This window comes from Micromys minutus (assembly GCF_963924665.1).
Source record: "Micromys minutus genome assembly, chromosome: 30".
In the NCBI taxonomy this organism is placed as follows: domain Eukaryota; kingdom Metazoa; phylum Chordata; class Mammalia; order Rodentia; family Muridae; genus Micromys; species Micromys minutus.
In genome coordinates this window covers 15,993,349-16,011,413 of record NC_137965.1, presented here as the reverse complement: position 1 = coordinate 16,011,413, position 18,065 = coordinate 15,993,349, and the positions used below count along the sequence as shown (strand labels likewise).

Here is an 18,065-nt window from a genome sequence, read left to right as displayed (position 1 = left end):
AAGGACTATTTATAGCATGGTTTTATATAAGAAAACAAATTACTCAACCTTGATTCTACAGACAATAAATAAGACGCCGAGTTTTAGAAGTTGTGGAAACCGCACGCTCAATGCAAATCTGCAGAGACATCCTCACCAATTACAAAGCATCCTCAAGGGGAGGAACAAGGAGGAGAGCAAAGGTTTCTAGTGTAAAGCTGCCTTCAGATCAGTTGAAAGTACACCACTGCACAAACTTAAAAACCGTGAAGTAAAAGTGGGTCTTGGGTATTGCGACCACAAAAGGGGAAACTTCGGTGGCTAGAGCTAAGGTGGCGTGCACTCATTTCTAAATCTGGCAACAGGAGCTCAATCTTTGCTCAGACACAAATTATGAGACTTAGGGAAGCCACTTACATCTGTGACTTAAGTTTCTCTTAAGCAAAACAGATACTACAAAGACTACTTCCCAGGGTGGCCACAATATTGTGTCACACCCACAATGCAATTACTCAGCTTCCCAACACAGTACAGGGCCTGAAGCTATAGGTGTCTTCAGTGGTAAGGACTGTTTAGCCATGAAGAAGTTAAGGACTGAACCTCGTAGCTTGCGCAAAGATATTCTAGCAACTTTTAAGGCCAGTTCTAATTTTGCTGGGTTTTGTTCCCACCGGCTACTTTCTCTTTTGTTCAACTTATTCACAAAACAAAAAACTTAAAATAGTACTTATCATCTGGTTTTGTTGTTGCTGCTGTTGTTTTAAAGACAAGGACAAGCCATGTGACTAGTTGAACTCAGGATCTTACTGCGCAGACTCCCGAGTGGCCTGTGTTCTACAACATTCTCTAAGTTAAGGTATTAAGATGCTGGAAGCAGAGCAAAGTTCAGGTCAGAAAGGACAACCCACTTTCAATGAGAGCCACCATTTCTGTTGGCAGTCTGCCTGCACTCCTATAGCCAGGTCTGCCGGGAAGGGCAAAAACCCAACAGCAGCAGACAGGGTGGGAGGAGACAAAGGATGCTTGCACTCAGGTCCAGGTAATTCAGAATTCAGAAATTCTGCTCTGGTGGATTCAAGCCATTTCAGATAAAAAGTATTTGGGGGGTGGGGGGGGGAGCAAGGCTCCATACTGGATAGACCCTTTTCCTGGTTAGTCCCGTAACAATAAGAATACAGTCACTACTGGCGCTCACGGCACCAAAAGTAACCTTGAGATGATTTAATGTGCACAGAAGGACAGAAGACTGAACATCTGCAGAATCTGGTACCTGGTGTGTGTGTTCCCCTGTAGATCGCCCCAGGGGACAATGTGCAAACCCATTAATCCATGTTTCTGACCCTGTACAACTGTAGTCTCAATTTACAGCAGGAGGCATCTACCATTTTATACAGTTACACTTTCTTCCCCCTTTGATATAAAGGCAGAGAGAGACTGGCAGAGGAGGAAGGGGAAGGAAAGAAGCCTCAAGGTCTTTGTTCTCCATCTTCGACGATCTTTAGAACAAAGCAGGGGAAGTGGAGGTTAGTCTAAGCAAGGAGCCTGGAGAAACCCTGACTTGCGTTAGTTCCTGATGTAAAGGACCCACCTATGTAATCCTATTAATGACACTGAAGTTAGCTCCAGACCAATTTAGCCTTTATAAGTCTGTCAAGATAAAGTAAAGCTTGAATTTTTCTGTCATTTCATGGTTCCGTTTCCAGTCTTGGTGCAGTAGTCATTTTTTAAAGTATGAACTTAAACTATGATGATTTCTGTACTGGCTGGTTATGTGTCACTTGACACAGCTGGAGGTATCACAGTTGAGGAAATGCCACTGAGAGATCCAGTTACAACTGGCATTTTCTCAATTAGTGATCAAGGGGGGGGGGGTGTCCAGCCCATTGTGGGTGGAGCCATCCCTGGGCTGGTAGACCTGGGTTCTATAAGAAAGCAGGCTGAGCAAGCCAGGGGAAGCAAGCCAGTAAGTGACATCCCTCCATGGCCTCTGCATCAGCTCCTGCTTCCTGACCTGCTTGAGTTCCAGTCCTGACTTCCTTTGATGATGATCAGCAATGTGGAAGTGTAAGCTGAATAAACCCTTTCCTCTCCAACCTGCTTCTTGGTCATGATGTTTTTGCAGAAATGGAAACCCTGATTAAGACAACTTCTCTACATTTTAGTCACCTCCCAGCATCAATTGGCAAAAATGTATGTTTTCTATACCACTAAAACGAATTCTATGAAACCAGAATATTTTATGTGACTCTGGCTGGACTTAAGAGCTTAATGCTTTCAGACTCCTAAATGACCTATTGTTCTACGGCATTCCACAAGATAAGTTATTAAAATGCTGGAAACAGCCTAAAGATTAGAATAGTAGAAAACCATTTAGAGAGTACTATGTATAAGCCAGGAACAGTGGCTAATGAGCACTTGTAATCTCATCACTAGGAATAGGGGGGTGTGTGTGCACACGCGCGCGCACGCTGTCATGAGTTCAAGCCCAGCCTAAACTACACTGTGAGACACTGACCTTAAAATTAAAAAGGGTGAAACATCCAATATAGATCTGAAATGAAAGTATGTGGGTAGGATTAAGCAAAGAATGCAGTGGAAGGTGTGTCTATAGCAACTTATGCACACACATCTATGGGTTTGTCATAAAACATCTCCGAAGTCAGAGCCATAATGACTGCTAACGGCTCCTAGAGAGCAGGGTACCACAGGGAGCACACACCAATCACTTTCTGTTATGTGCCGACATTAAATCGATCTTGTTAGTAGCTTGTGCTGGATCAAAGTATTGTTCCTAACTTTCATTAAATTTATGGTTATTTTTCTTTAGACATGAACATTACATTTTTAGTGCCTAGAGCTTAGTTTACAAGATGCTGTATTTTATATAAAAGTCACAGCAACAATACTTGGGAAGAACATCATTCTATGTCACCCCGAAGCATCTGTGATTAAATAATTCAGTGTTTTATCTGCCTGCCTTAAAATTGAATTACAGATATGTGTTCTCATCTTTATGTAGTATGAATGCACAATACTTGTGTATAAAGGGAAAAACCTAAAAGGTGCTGAAATATTTTATGCTTTCACAGCACCCAGTAAATAATGTCTTACTAATATAAAGGTACATAAGGTACAAAAAAAAAATATTTTAATTGAATATAAAATGCCCTTCGGTCAAAGGTCATGCATACCCATCTGAACACAGTGAGGAAAATATAATATCCTTGAAATCATGTGCTCAGAGCGGATGTGTGCTAGAATAGATGGGCAAGAAATGTGTTCAATTCATTCACTGTAGTAATTCACACATGTTCATTAAGTCGACTGTGCTCTTTCTGTCTCCTTTTTCTTTGATTCTATTCTGAGATAGGAATTATTTTACAGTCACTGTTATGTTTTACTGGAAATATTTCCTATTCCTTAGTACTGCTTGCAATTAACAGCATTTTATCCAATGAAATTCACTATTTTTAAGAAGTATTTTTTAGTACACCTATACAATGGAATACTATTCATCTATAGAAAACAAAGACATCATAAAATTCATGGATCTTGAGAACAGTATCCTGAGTGAGGCAATCCAGTCCCAAAAGGCACACTATGCATTCACTTGTAAGTGAATACTAGCCATAAAATACAGGATGCTCATGCTACTCCACAGACCCAAGACAGGAAGAAGGGCACAAGCATGGATGCCTGAGTCTCACTTGGAAGGGGGAATGGGGTGGTCCTGGAAGGGAGGGAAGTAGGTGGGAGAGGGGATCAGGAGGGGAGTGGTGGTGGAGTTTGGAGTCAGGTATGGGAGAGGAAGGGAAGATGGCTGAATGGCCATGAGAATGAATAGAAAGCTGCAACTGATTGGGGTTCAAGGAATCTACAGGAAGAGACAGAGACCTGGGATAGGGGAGGTGCCCAAGAATCAATATGGGTGTCTTTAGCGGTGACTCACAGCACTGGGGATAAGGAGCCTAAAGAGGCCACCTCCTGTAGCCAGACAGGAAATCCAGTGGAGCAATAGAAACACCAACCCACTCACAAAACTTTCAACCCAATATTTGTTTACTACAAGAAATGCAGGCCTGAGGGATGGAGCAGAGGTTGAGGCAATGGCCAACCAATGAATGACCACCCCACTTTGAGATCCACCCCATGGGTAAGCACCAGTCCCTGGCATTACTAACGATACTGTGTTATGGATGTGTAGACAGGAGCATGTAGTCCTCTGAGAGGCTCCAGCAAGCAGCTGACTCAGACAGATGCAGACAATCACAGTCAGACAGTAAATGAAGCTTGGAGACTCTTATGGAAGAACAGGATGAAAGACTGCGGCCCTGAAGAGGATAGGAACGTCACAGGAAGACCAACAGAGTCAACAAACCTGGACCCTTGTGGGGATTTGAGACTGGACCTCTGAAGAACCTATAAAAACTAGACCTAGGCCTCTCTGTGCATATATAGCAGATGTCCAGCTCAGACTTCATGTGGGTCCTCAACAGCTGAAGCGGGGGCTGTCCCAAAAGCTGTCTGTATGTGGGATATATTCTTCTAGCTGGGCTGCCTTGTCTGGCCTCAGTGGCAGAGGAAGCGCTTAGTCTTGCAGAGACTTGGAAGTGCCAGCGTGGGGGGATATGGGAGAAGGAGGGTACCACCCACTCAGAGGAGAAGGGTAGGGGGTGACCAGGAGGGGGGGCAGTGAGAGGAATGTAAAAATTAAAATAATTAATGTAAATTATTTTTGAAAGTAACTTAAGAAATATTACTCCCGGTCTCAAACAATCTTAGATGTGTGATTTATAGAGTATAATTTTTCACATGAGTAAAGATGGAAAATTTAATAAAGCAGCAAAATTTCCAGGATGAGAGGAACTACTCTGATAGAATAAAGTGTTGGTGAAATTACCTTCTGTTCTGAATGGACCATTTACACTACTTGGACCTTCCAACAACTTCTAATTAGTACCTCTTCCTACAGCCACATAACATAAGCACTGCAGATCAATATGGCTTTGTTACAGGCTTCTAGGTACTGTAGAAATTACCAAGTGCAGTACATACATACATACATACACCATTGCTGAGAACAGAGACCATGCTTCATGAAACTGTTTAAGCTGGTTGCACTGTAGAGCCGAGTGTGGCATCACTCTGCCATGCCACACACTGAAACTACTAGGACTGTTGGGTGTGTAGCTCAGTGGAAGAACACCCAGCATAAAACTGGCCCAGGGCTTGATGACCCCAGCAGGAAGCGAACCCCCACTGTGTGATTAATGTCCCATCCAGCACTGCCTGAAAACCCACAAAGCCAGTCAGCCACTCCTCACAGGCATTTCCAATTGGCAGTAGGCTAGTAACAGAACTGTAGTCATAGGCACATGGTCCCAAGTCAGACTTGTCTGGAATGGTTGGTGACTGAGGCTGGGTGTGTCCTTCCTTTCTGTTAAACTGACAAGACAAGGACAAGGGAGGAACAAGCATAAAGTAAGTGCTTTTGTCTGAAAGAAAAGGGTGTCCCCAAACGTGCATTTGGTGACACAGTCCTGACAACTGCTGAGTTAACGTGTACTTTCTAGAACCTTCAAACTAGTGCAACCTTTTTCAAGTACCCACAAGAAGGTCAAAAGCTCAGAATTAAAAACAGATCACTAACAGGTAAGTCTTATTTATATTGCCACGTAACTTAAATAAATGTCCATTAATTATGATCAGAGGAAATGGACTTAAAGTCATTGTGAGAAACTGTATTCAGTACCGTCTCCTAGAGGTCAAAGCTAGTCTTCCCTGAACATTTTACTTTGCCTCAAGGTTGCAATTTTGACTTTTTATCCTAAGGGAAAGACCTGACATCAAATCAAACTATTAACTGAGTTACTTTGGAAGTAAATACTCAAACATTTCTTTCTACTCTTACCTGACTTCCCCCAAACAACCAAATAGATCATGCCCTACCATCTGTACTCAGGCCGTGTGAGAAAAGACCATTTCTTTTGGTGACAAAACTGCTTATAGCTGTCTAAAGCATCACAAACAAGTCTTACTTTAAATACCTGGTGTACTGTCATGGCTGAAAATGCAAAGGAAAGGACAAGAGTGCTCAGACTCACAGGAAAGCTTTCCACTGGCAACTAAAAATAATGATGGTCTTTTCATCATTTATGTGCAGACTGTGGAAAACGCAAAAGAAAACAGCAAATAAATGAAACCTGAGAGCAAAAGCAAACAGGAAGCCAACCCCGAATATTTTTCCTCCTTTACCTTAGAGCCTTTGTCTAAGCAATGTTACCCAGAGCCTACAAAACACTCGATGGGTACTTTATTCCTGGTGTCTAAAATCCCTTAGGCCATCAATGCCAGTATACATTGTGTGCAATTAAGAAATGGATGCCATGCACGTGAACCAAACTCTTAGTGAGTCTTAGTGTGAGGAATTGGGATCACTTAAGGTGAGATCTGACTATGTGCTTAGCCACATTAAACAAAGCACTAAAGGACTGCCTCTCAGCCGGTGTGCTTCTAACTTCTGACTTCACTTATCGAGATGACAGAAAAGCAATCACCATGAGGAATGTTAATTTACCCAGTGTTTCCAGTTTGCTATCAAGCTTTAAAGAATACGGTATTAAACTTAAAAAAAAAAAAATCCTTTTTCTCTGTATGAGCAGAGACAGACATACAGAGAAAGAAAAACTACATGGCTTACACAATAAATATACATAGATATTGCGTACATATTGTTCAGACTGCAAGATTTTTATATCAAATACAGGCTTTTATCAGCACACAACTATTCTTTGTTGTTAAAGGGTAATGAGAAACTTCAACAGCTAAGCGCATGCTACTAACAATTCAGTTTTAGAATTTGTAGGTTAAAAAAATACAATTCCTAGAACACTGTTATCAAACAAATAGTTTTATTGGCATCTAAAAACAAAATTCACCCAACATTGAAACGTACTTGAATGTTTATGTTGTTTGCTTCTTTTCTTTCTTTTTACTTACTGCAGTATGAGGAACAAACCACACACGCTTACTTTGGAGTAACAGAGACCATAGTGGAGATTTTTACAAAATCACTTTTAAAAATCTCTGTATTATGCTCCTCAAGAATCTAGAGAGCCAGTCCTTGCGTAAAATGTCACAGCTTTGTCTGTCACCATAAAATCCTGCAGCAGCCTAGAAATATGGAGATGTGCCACACCTTGCTGTTCTGAAATATGTCATTGCCGCTCCCAACCCTATGACAGTGTCTAAAACCCTCTCTTCCATAGGAAGTCTCTGACAAGCTGTTAGCATCTCCTTGACGTTAAAAGAATCTGGGGCAACATTTATACTTTATCAGAAAAATAAAAAAATGTTTCCCTACCATGTTCATATTAAGAACAATATCTATACAAGTCAGTTGTACAATTATTGTGAGAGAAAGGTGAACATGAACATCAGATTAACTTAGTTCTGGTAGATAAACGTCAACAAGTGTGGTGCAGTCAGCCATTAACCTCTTACAGAGATGACAACTGTACAAAAGGTTTCTTTTACCTACTGAGCGATGTTATGTCCCCTCAGTCTCTGTGCTTTCTACCACCGCTTCACTCTCTACACCAGCAACTGTGCCGCTCTCCTCCTTGTCTACGTCACCTGAAGACGACAGTTTCTCATAGAGTTCAGGGTCCTTCTGTACTGGTAAAGGCGGTGGCTGAGCATGTCTCTCTGTATTTTCACCATTAACTTGAGGCACATTATCACCTTTCCGTTGAGAAGTGGCCCCTTCGAAATAATCAAAAACCCGAGCATGAGGCGGGGGAACCCAAGTGTTTTGAATTCTATCTCGTCCAAGACGATTTCCATTCATTTCTCTGCAGAAATCAAAATCTCTGTCATCCCTATCCCTCTGCCTCTCCCAGGGTCTTCTGCGGTCATCAAAATCTCTGTGAACTTCTTGTCCAAATCCTCTGTTCCAAGGACCACTTCTAGGATCAAATCGGTAATTTCCAGCCCGAAATCTACCTCTTTCTTCATGTGAGCCTTTTGGACCACCAAAGACAGGCAGAACTCGGTGCTCTCTCTCATCAAAATCTCTAGGCCCCCAAGGCTTCTCTGGGGGAAAGCCAAAGTGGTCTCTTCGACCAAGATGGTCTAGACCTGGCCTCACAAGATTCTCTCTCATGTCCACTGGAGGTCTTCCAAAATGATCCCTACCATCTAACGGAGGCCTTCCAGGGCCTTCTCTGGGATCTATAGGTCGCCCAACCACGTCCCTAACATCCACTGGAGGAGGTCTATTAATGCCCTCCCTGGTTTCTATAGGAGGAAAGCGGTAATCTCTATCCCCTTCCTGCTGAATATTGTCATTCCCAAGTGGTATTCTTTTATCTGGATTGGGAACATTGTCTATATTTGGTCTTCCAGGAGCCAGAAAAGGTCTTTCTGGCTGACTGAAAAGATCTCCTGGAGGAAATGGTCCACGGGGTGGTGGATGCAGAGCTGCATCAAGCACGGAGGGTGGAGGGATGCCCCGCTGTGGTGGAATTCCAGGCTGGAGTAAAGGGAATCTTGGCCCAGGAGCCTGTGTCATCAGTCCTGGACGAATGTCTAACATTGGCAACGCAGGCATCCTCTGAGCAGGGAGAGTTAAGGGGGGCAAGTTTTGAGGTCCAATTGGTGGCTGTGTTCCCAAAAGTCCAGCAGGATTTGTAACATTTGGTGGCTGCAGTCCTACAAGTCCAGAGTTGTTAGGCAAGTTTGGAGGCAGTACCCCAAGAAGTCCAGAGCCACTGGACACATTTGGTGGCTGTATGCCCAAAATTCCAGAGTTATTTAGAATATTTGGTGGCTGGGCTCCCATAATAGCAGCACTGTTGGAAACATTAGCTGGACGAACCCCCAGAATTTCAGAATTACTTGATACGTTTGGTCTCTGCACGCACAGGATCCCAGAGGTGTTTGAGGCTCCAGGTGGCTGTGCTAACATTGCAGGACTACTTGGAATATCACTCGGAATCACTAAAATAGAAAGAGAATAAATCATCTGAAGTACCAGTTACTCGGTTGTGAAAAGGTAATAAATTATTAATGCTATAATTTTGCTAGTGAACTTTAGCTCCCCTACTCAAAGAATCAGTCTTTACCAGATACAGGATGACCACCACACCTCAGATTATCCATAGCACACAGAGTGAACCACACATATTAAAACCTCAGTGGAGCTGTAGTCTAAAATAGACGACACAAACATGTCAGGTGTTTTTGTGTGATTCTTCACCATTAAGATATCAAACAGTGGGGCCATTTAAAAAAAAACAAAAAACAAAAAAACAAACCGCTTAATGCTTTCACATACCATTTCTACCTAGAGGATACTCTGGCACAGTACTTGGCACGAGCTTTCACCTCTGACCTTCCTGTAAATAAATACTTTATATAATCTTATATGAACAACACCCAAGAGCGAGACCATACACCTCCAAATGATGAGTGCTTTCAATGAAAGGGTCTCAAAATAAATAAATAAATAAATAAACAATCATCAGTATTATGCCATTTGTAAATTGTCATAACAGCACTGGACATTAAAATAAGGGACCTTGTGCATGCTAGGCAAACAGCTACCACTGAGCTATGCTTCCAACCCTTTAGAATGTCTCTTTTGAAAATGATATTTCAGGGCATGAAGAGAACAAAGTGATCTCTGTCCCCCAAAACAAAACAAAAGCCCTGGATTTTACAAGCGTACCAGTCTAAAGCTTAGTACTAATCTTCATAAAAATAATTATGGAGTAAATTTTGTATCTAAGGTTTATAGTCACTTCTTTTGTTTTTACCTGGTCTGGTATTCTCACCAGAAGGAATCTGGTGTTCTGGAAGGTGAGGTAATTTTTCTTCAGGCTCTGCTTTACTGGGAGGATTAAAAACATTTCCAGCTGGTAGAGTTGAAGGAGCAAGACTGCCAGCAACAGAACCACCTGGTAAAACAAGGCTGCCAAATCCAACATCTTTCACAGTTTCTGGGGTCATGGACAATGGTGGTTGCACTAAAGCTGTTTAAACAGGACAAAAAATTATTTCAGACTTAATCAATTTATAAGCTAAATTTTCTGGTGACTCAAGTGTTTACTTAGTGGCATCCCTGTGTTACTAAACACCTTGGATAATAACCAGTGCTCAAAATAACTAGTCATAATGAGGAGGCTCAGCTCTATGTACAAGGCTTCACTCCTTTAGAATAAGAAAACAATTTTATGAATTATTTTCACCAAAAGAGTCTGGTACAGGAGGAATCACTGGTGAAGACTATCCTTGTAACACATAAAAAAATTAATTTTCTAAGAATGCTAGCCAAGTGAATACTAAATACACAGAAATGATTAGCAGACAAGCAGATATCATCAGAACAAAGTTTCTGGCTAAGCATCCTGCAATCACAGTGTATGTGGATAAGTGGAAGGATTCTTCACCTTCATCAAGTGAGGTTAGTTATGCAACTTGGTGAAAAACTCTCTCCACGTGCATGTAACCCAGAACAGGGATCTACCACTCTTAAAAGGTCTAGTTCAGGGGCAGTAACATAGAGAACTGCTGGGTCAGCCTTGGGCACTTTAGGCAAGGATGGAAGCCCTTGTTCATCTCAGAAATACCTGGACAAATGGTCAGTCTCCTACAGAGCTGTGAGACAGACAGGAAGGGCAGTACAACCCCTTGCTATAGTTATTGAAAGACAGGCCTCTTTGGGTTGCGAATTAAAAAACAAGTTCTGAAAACAGTTTTCAGAAAGAATTGAAAGCTACCTAAATAATGAGGAAAACACATTTTAGAACATAAAGGAAGTGGATTTAGATTTTTAAGAAATTAATAGACTTTCTATTTATTATTATATGTACTCTCATAAAAGGCCTTTTGGAATCATATGTTTGCTCAGAGACCCTGTTTAGTAATGGGAAATAGGAAATAAAAATTTAAGATACTTGAATATCTATAAAAATCACTTTTGTAATCCTTCTGATGAGTATGGCAATGCATGCACTCTGAAGGCCAAGAAAGCAGCAGAGAACCTGGTTTCTTCAGAAGTCTGGAGGACAGCACCATCCATTTTACTACTTCCTGTGTCTATGACTCATAGTAAGGGGAGGAGGTAAATATTCATTCACTGTGACAACAGAGAGAAGTATAAAAGGAAGCTAAGTAAAACACCCTGGAAACTTATACCTGAAGCTGTGTTTTATAGTGCATATTTATACTTTCTCTATTTAAAATATATAATCCCCAACTTTGCCTACTAAAAAGACTTTTCACCCAGTAACTCGCTCAGAGCGAATATAATCTAGTAGTCTGACGGTGGCCTGTAAATGTCCTTCTGCATTAGAAGTGTCTGGCTCATACTATGATAAGACTGAAAAACCTGGGAGCCTCTCAGGAGCGAAGGTGACTAAGTGCAAGACACAGAGAAATAACAGAGTAAAGGGAGAAGCATCTCAACACAAGAACAGAGAAGACCACAGATAGAAAGTTACATATTAGTCCATTAATACAGATAAGAAATGAACACACAAAGGGCAGTGGGACTCAGAGACAATACAGAAGCCCTTCCTGTCCTTTAGTCACCCACTAGTTCTGGAGTCATGCTCTCTGAACTGTGCATGTTGGCATCTATGTTGACCTTCCTGTGCACTAAATATCAAGGTGACTAATCACCATCACCTGCACATTTTCATTAACTAAAAAAAATCCTAACAAAAGAATGCAGAAGGAATTACTACTTAGAAAGATAACTAATTTATAATTAGTAATGATAGCCAGATTTAATCAACAATAATCAACAAGTAAAAACATTAAAAACTTAACAGACAAATATTTCAATGGCTTAACTGCAATACCTGAATATCCCCATCAATCTTAAATATGTTAGAAAATTCCAAGTGTAAGCAACCTGTAATATAAATTATGTACCAGAATTATACCCAAGGTATAAACAGATTCATCTACTCTTCCTAGGTCCCACTCTAGTAGATGGTCACAGGTAGAGATGATGTCCTGCCATGAGCCAGGACAGAAGCACACCAATCATTTTGGTACTTTCTGCTTGGTTTTGTTAAAAAGTATTGTCTGTCTTGTTCAAAATGAAAAGAAAGACACTAGTATGCTATGAAGCATGTCTCAGACATGTTGCTGTGTACTTGTGGGGAAAGGTGATCTGTGATGCAAACAAATTTTTGGTGCTAACTTCCACCTTAAAACAATCAAGTTACCTAGAAAGCAGCTGAGCAGTAGTGAGGGATGAGGAACTGGAAGGGAGATCTGGGCAGGGGGGCTCAGAGGAAGACATTTACAGTAGGCACAACCAAGGAAACACAATGGTAACAGGACGACTTCTCTAGATCCCGACTAAAAGAAGCAGATTATGGAATGACAGTTTGAGACAACTGAGAACATATGAGTAAGAACCTCTGAGATGCTGTCAATTTTGAGAAATCATCGAACATGTTTGCTGGAAAAACTACCATTTTACAGGAATGAGCACAAAGGTACTAAGACTCCCTAGAATAAAAGACTTTGTAAATCAAAAACTCACATGTTGGTACTACGGGTGGGATGGCAGGGGGAGGTACCACAGGTGGGGGAACTGGAGGTGGCATAAAACCTACATGGGAGAAAAAAGAGCAGAGTAAAACAGCACAAGGACAATGACTTGTTTGAAATCAGAGGTTTCAGAAGTTCTAAATGAACACCCACACTCTTACTGTTTAGGGTGGGGTTCACTCTGCTGCCCAGCTGTCATGGAACCCATGGACTAGGTCGTTCTACCTCAACTTCCTAGGAATGGGGGTCTCACTCAGTGCACCACCAGACCCACAAGCCTCAGTTTTAAAATGGCCTCTATTACCATTAAAATGACTTCTATGCATACTTGATCCCATGAGGTAGATAAAGCAGTGATGTTGATCATAACGATCTATTTACTCACTAACATTCTGTGAAAAGCTCTGTGTTGCTGATGCGTATCAGAAGCTGGGGAATCAAGCTGCTATGCCGACATGCTGCCCACATGGAGAGTGCTATTCCTCCTATCTCAAGCTACTGGTCACAGTAGGTAACACAATGCTGTCTATCTGCCAGTCATTTTATTTCTTTAACATATTATGATATTTACCAATATTATAACATATTTACCAATAGGATAACACATTTTGTTAATTTTAGATTATATGATTTTTTAAATTCTTGAATAAATCTTAAAATTTAATGACATTTTTAAGATCCTACTGACCACATGACCAAATTATAAATCTGCTTCTTTGCAGTTTTAATAGTGTCACTATTAAGTTAAATAAAGAGGTTGAAAGGTGTGAACCAATGGCTGGAGAGGCTGGAGAACAGACTGGTTCCTCCTGTCTAAAGTCTACAAACCACTGTACACCCCTGAGGCCCCAAAGCCAACATTCATGATATCCTAAACAGTGACAACAGTAAGATATAGATTCCTTACCAGGCGGTGGTTGTGAAGGGTTAAAACTTGCTCGTAGAAAAGGAGGTGGAGGGATCGGGCTGAATCCAGGAGGGGGAACAGGCATCGACACAGGAAACGCTGGTGGAACTAAACTAACTGCAGGAACGGCTGGCGCCACAGGAATCTTTGTGAGTAGAAAATGTCTGTCAGCCAGTGTGTCCACCTAAAGTGACTACTACAATATGGATTACTATACACCCTTTAAAGGGGGAAGTAATGAATGTCATTTCGTTCATTTTTCTTTTTATGTACTTTTTTCACACCGTATTAATCAACAGGTAGCATACCTGCAGACTGTATGCAACCTCCCTATAGTCAGCTGGCACGAACCTCAGCCTTCATTAGCACCTGCCTGCCAGGCTGCTCTGGGAAGCAAGGCAGTAGCAGCTTTCCAAGGGCACCAAATTCATCAGAGCTACAGAAAGCCCAAACATCTCTCGGGCATGGCATTCCCTCATTCCTGACTCTCAAATGTTGTCAGGTCTGCTTCAGCATCTCAACATCACTGCCTAAAGAACACTTCAAAGGTCTCACACATGGAACAAAGGGGATTCCCAACTGTTATTCTCAAGAGAACTCTTCTCTCATTTTCTATGCTTGGAAAACAGCGCTCCCCATACTTGTAATTTCTTGGAGCAGGTATCTTTGTCACCCTTTTGCACAACTCTAAATCCGATATTCTAGGCGCCCCACTGGCTGTGCCCACGTCATCTCCACCTGCTACTTCTCCTTCCTTTCCTCACTGCCTTCTCCATGGCACAATCGCCTCTCATCTACAATGCTAATTATTTTCAGCCCATCTCTTGTGACATTAGGTGTAGCCTGTTCTCTGTAAGCAGTGTGGTGAATAACTTAACAGGTCAGTCTCTGACGCAACTCTTTCAATGGTTCCCTTCGCTTAGAATGACAGAGGAATTTCCGTTAGAGCTGACCTTACAGGCACCTTAAGACTCTCAGCTTGGATTTCCTCACACAGAAATGGTTAATTTCTTTACCACCTTTGACAAGCTATCAATCAGCTAGGTGCACCCTGAGCACCATTTTAAGATGGCATGCAGCTATGCAAAAATTCCTGAGCAGCCACATATTCTTTTTCCTATCCAGAGAACCTAATCCTCTTTCTTTACAATTTCTATCTCCCTGAATGACAATAAAACTCCACATTTGCCATGTATGGATCCCCAAACCCAGGGTTCCTAATACAGTGCATAACTGAGCATACTTAATACATAAACATTTAAGTATAATACTACTTCCAACAATGATTTTTCAAAATGTTTCACTAAACCCATTTAAATAACTTTATTAATCTAATAAAACTGTCAAATAATATTGATAGAAATCTGCTTGCACAGAAAGCATAAATCTAAAGAAAACACTTTAAGACTAAGGGGTATTACACCGTTCATGTATTTAGTACAGTAAGGCCATTGTACCTAGAACACCAACATCTAAAAGGCAGCAAGCTATCTGTCCTAATGTGGACAGCAGCCTCCAACTGTTATACAAGAACACAATCAGACAGGATGCAAGGCTAAGAAGCCAGTGAGTACTAACCTGCAGCATAGCAACAGGAGGAGGGAAAACCTCTGCCTGCGTTGTGACCACTGTCTCCTTCTCAGCCGGAGTTGGACTCTGTGTAGTCTGGACCGTCTCTTTGATGGGTTCTGAGGTTTTCACAGTTTCCCATTCTAAGCAAAATATTTTAAATTGATTTCCTTTAAATGCAGCTTTTCTGTCCCCCCCCCCCCATTTACATTCTATCTAAACCCTTCGCAAATGCAAAATGAGTAACACAGGAGATAAAAATGACAATGCAGAGCTGTAACGGTGACATTCCAAACAGGCTTCTTGACTGAATAACCAGCCCTGTTTCATATGCCATCAAGCACAATTCATGAAGTACTAATGCAGAGAAATATTCCAGAGAAGACAGAACATGAAAAAATGGAATTAGGTGGATATGTGGCACAGCAAAGCCAAGCACTTAGGAGGTAGGGACACAAGAACAGGAATCAGAGGCCAGGCTGGGTGACATGAAATCCATCACCAGCCTCCACCTTTTTCAGAGCAAAGAGCAAACATAACTAGCTTTTACTTCTCTGTACATCTGCCTTCATTTTCTCTGTTCCATGTTGATTAGGATCTGGTGTGCTTTTTCCAAAGTGAACACATGTCTCTACTCTTCAGATATACTCCACTGCACAGACCTACATCTATTCACAATGTAACACTCCCTTTGCTGGTTCTCACTCTCTCTTTCCCTCCCTTCCTCCCTCCTATTCCCCTGCCCTGCACTGGTCTCACCATGTAGCCTGGGGTAAAACTTGTTATGTTGACCAGGCTGGCTTCAGATACATACAGACCACATGTCTTTCAGCATCAAGGATTGAGTCATGTATACCACCATACCTGATCTGTGATCAATTTCTTTAATATACCAACACAGAAATCTTATTTTTTTTTTTTTGCTTATTATTGATTTCTTTTGAGTAGAATACGGTTTTTCCAAGTACAGAGTAAAGACTATCAGGTGAACTCTCTGTTCTAACTATATACTTGCCACTGTAAATGAATGTAAAAAAGAGAGGGAGGGAGGAAGGGAAGGAGGGACGAACGGAGGGAAGGGAAGGGAGAGAGAGAATGAGAAAGAGGAGGAAGAAGAGGAGGAGGAAGAGGAGGAAGGGATCCTAAAAAAATATGTACACAAGCAAGCATGGCTGTGGTCCCACAAAGCTACTGTTTCAGAGCGGGCTCCAGTCCAGAATGTAGGCCATGGGAGCCTGTGCCACACATGCCAAAGATGACTCTGTTTTATCATCATAACATCAGTCCCTGAACTGTCATAACAGAAGTCAACTAGAAGGATTGTCCTTGGAAAACAGCCATAGGGCAGGAAGCAAATAATAAACTGTGTTGATCTATCTGGTGGTCCTGAGGTTCACACCAAGGGCCTTGCTTATGCTAAGAACACGGTCCCTACATGAGAGCCAACTCTAGGCAGAAGGCAACAACATCAAGGAGATGTCTGCATGTGTTCATAAGCAGGACAACTACCTTGAAAGCAGGCTATGTTTAATAAGAGAGCTAAGATAAGAAACAAAGAAATACCATACTTTGCACTAATCCCAAATATTAATTAGAGTTTTTCCCCTTCTGGTTTTAGCTGTTAATACTACTATTTTTAAAAAGAGCAGGCCATATAGTCATTTGATTATAAGCAAAATATTAAGGGTTTCAGACGGTATTAAGCTACAGTACCTGAGCCTGAGGGAGAGTATCTGCTACTCCAAGAAGCTACCAGAATCCTTAAAAGTTGTAAAACTAAAAATACTTTAAAAAGCCTCACTGGTGCACAGCTTTTTCTTAAATATAATTAAAATGCTATCATAAAAGAAAAAAAACGCTACATTTGCAAACTTTCATTTAGTACTCTGCTAAACAATTCCTTGACACCTACAAAAACATAAAACACTGAACAGGCAATAGCAGCAGCAGCATCATATTTTTTTCTTCTTCTTGGAGCCAAATCCAGGGAATACGTGTAGTTTATTCTGCCTCCCAAAACACACTTCTAGTCTACCTTTCTGATGTGCACTGTTAAAGAATAGAAGCATCAGCAGTCTTACCAGCATTTACAGTTTCCTGATCAATCATGCCTCCCTCTGCAAAGCCATCCAAGTCGTCTACTTTAACCTTTTCCCAGGGTATATATGTGACTCCAAGATCCACATCCCAGAACTGTTTGTATTCTGTCTTTACACCTTTGTTCAAAGCCCAGGCAATCTATTGGGAATGGAGAGAGGAAAAAAAGGACGATCACAGACATACTGCAATAAAAATGAAGTTGGAAATCATATTTAAATAAATGCAAACAAAGCTCCCTTTTCTTGAGTACTTGTTTAAACTTGCATTGGGGATCATGTTTGCCACAGAAGATCTGTTTTCACTTCTTATCCAACTCTAAACAACTAATTTCAGGAGATAATACAAGTCTACTTTTTACAACAGAATCTCAGTTCCACTGGGAATAACTAGGATGGTTATCAGGAGGTTTATAAAGCTCTGTGGATGAGCCAGTGCACATAAGCAGTACTGAGTTTAAGTACACACAGCCAAGCAATGGTCTAAGATGGGCACACACTTCTTCAGAAAGAGCTCAGAGTTTTAAATTTTAGGTGAGGAGCTGACTCAATGCATTCTCTCAAGGTCAATGGTTCTCAGCCTTCTTCATGTTTCAACCCTTCCAACACAGGTCCTCATGTAGTAACCAACCGTAAAATTATTTTCATTACTCCGTCATAACTGTAATCTGCTGTTATGAATCTTAATGTAAATATCTGTTTTCCAATGGTATTAGATGATGAAAGAGATTTCAACCTACAAGTTGAAGACCAGTCAGTCCTCTAAAAAGTCAAAATGAAACTGAGTCAATCACAGAAGGACCAAGAAAACAATACATTTTCAATGTAAAGACTAAAGAAAAATGTGCTTGCAGATGAACTCTTTAGAAGAAGGCTGGCTTCAATAAGAAAAAATAATGTAGAGAAGAAGTGTTGGGAAAAAAAGTAAATGAAACACAAACCTA

The 18,065-nt window shown here is 41.2% G+C and overlaps 1 protein-coding gene across 3 annotated transcripts in view; it reads right to left on the bottom strand.

Annotated features, from left to right (window-relative positions):
* Positions 1-18,065, bottom strand: part of SCAF8 (SR-related CTD associated factor 8) — a 130,551-nt gene that overhangs the window by 46,560 nt on the left and 65,926 nt on the right. For 2 of the 3 annotated variants that reach the window (XM_080941671.1, XM_080941673.1), the window contains 6 exons: positions 17,107-17,263; positions 15,035-15,168; positions 13,457-13,601; positions 12,542-12,610; positions 9,798-10,013; positions 6,907-8,979 (listed from right to left, as the gene is read on the bottom strand). In XM_080941671.1, coding sequence (XP_080797797.1) covers positions 7,529-8,979; positions 9,798-10,013; positions 12,542-12,610; positions 13,457-13,601; positions 15,035-15,168; positions 17,107-17,263 — 2,172 coding nt within the window. In that variant the 3' untranslated portion in view covers positions 6,907-7,528. Of the gene's footprint in view, positions 1-6,906; positions 8,980-9,797; positions 10,014-12,541; positions 12,611-13,456; positions 13,602-15,034; positions 15,169-17,106; positions 17,264-18,065 lie in introns of those variants that run through there. The other variant, XM_080941672.1, reaches the window with a different exon arrangement.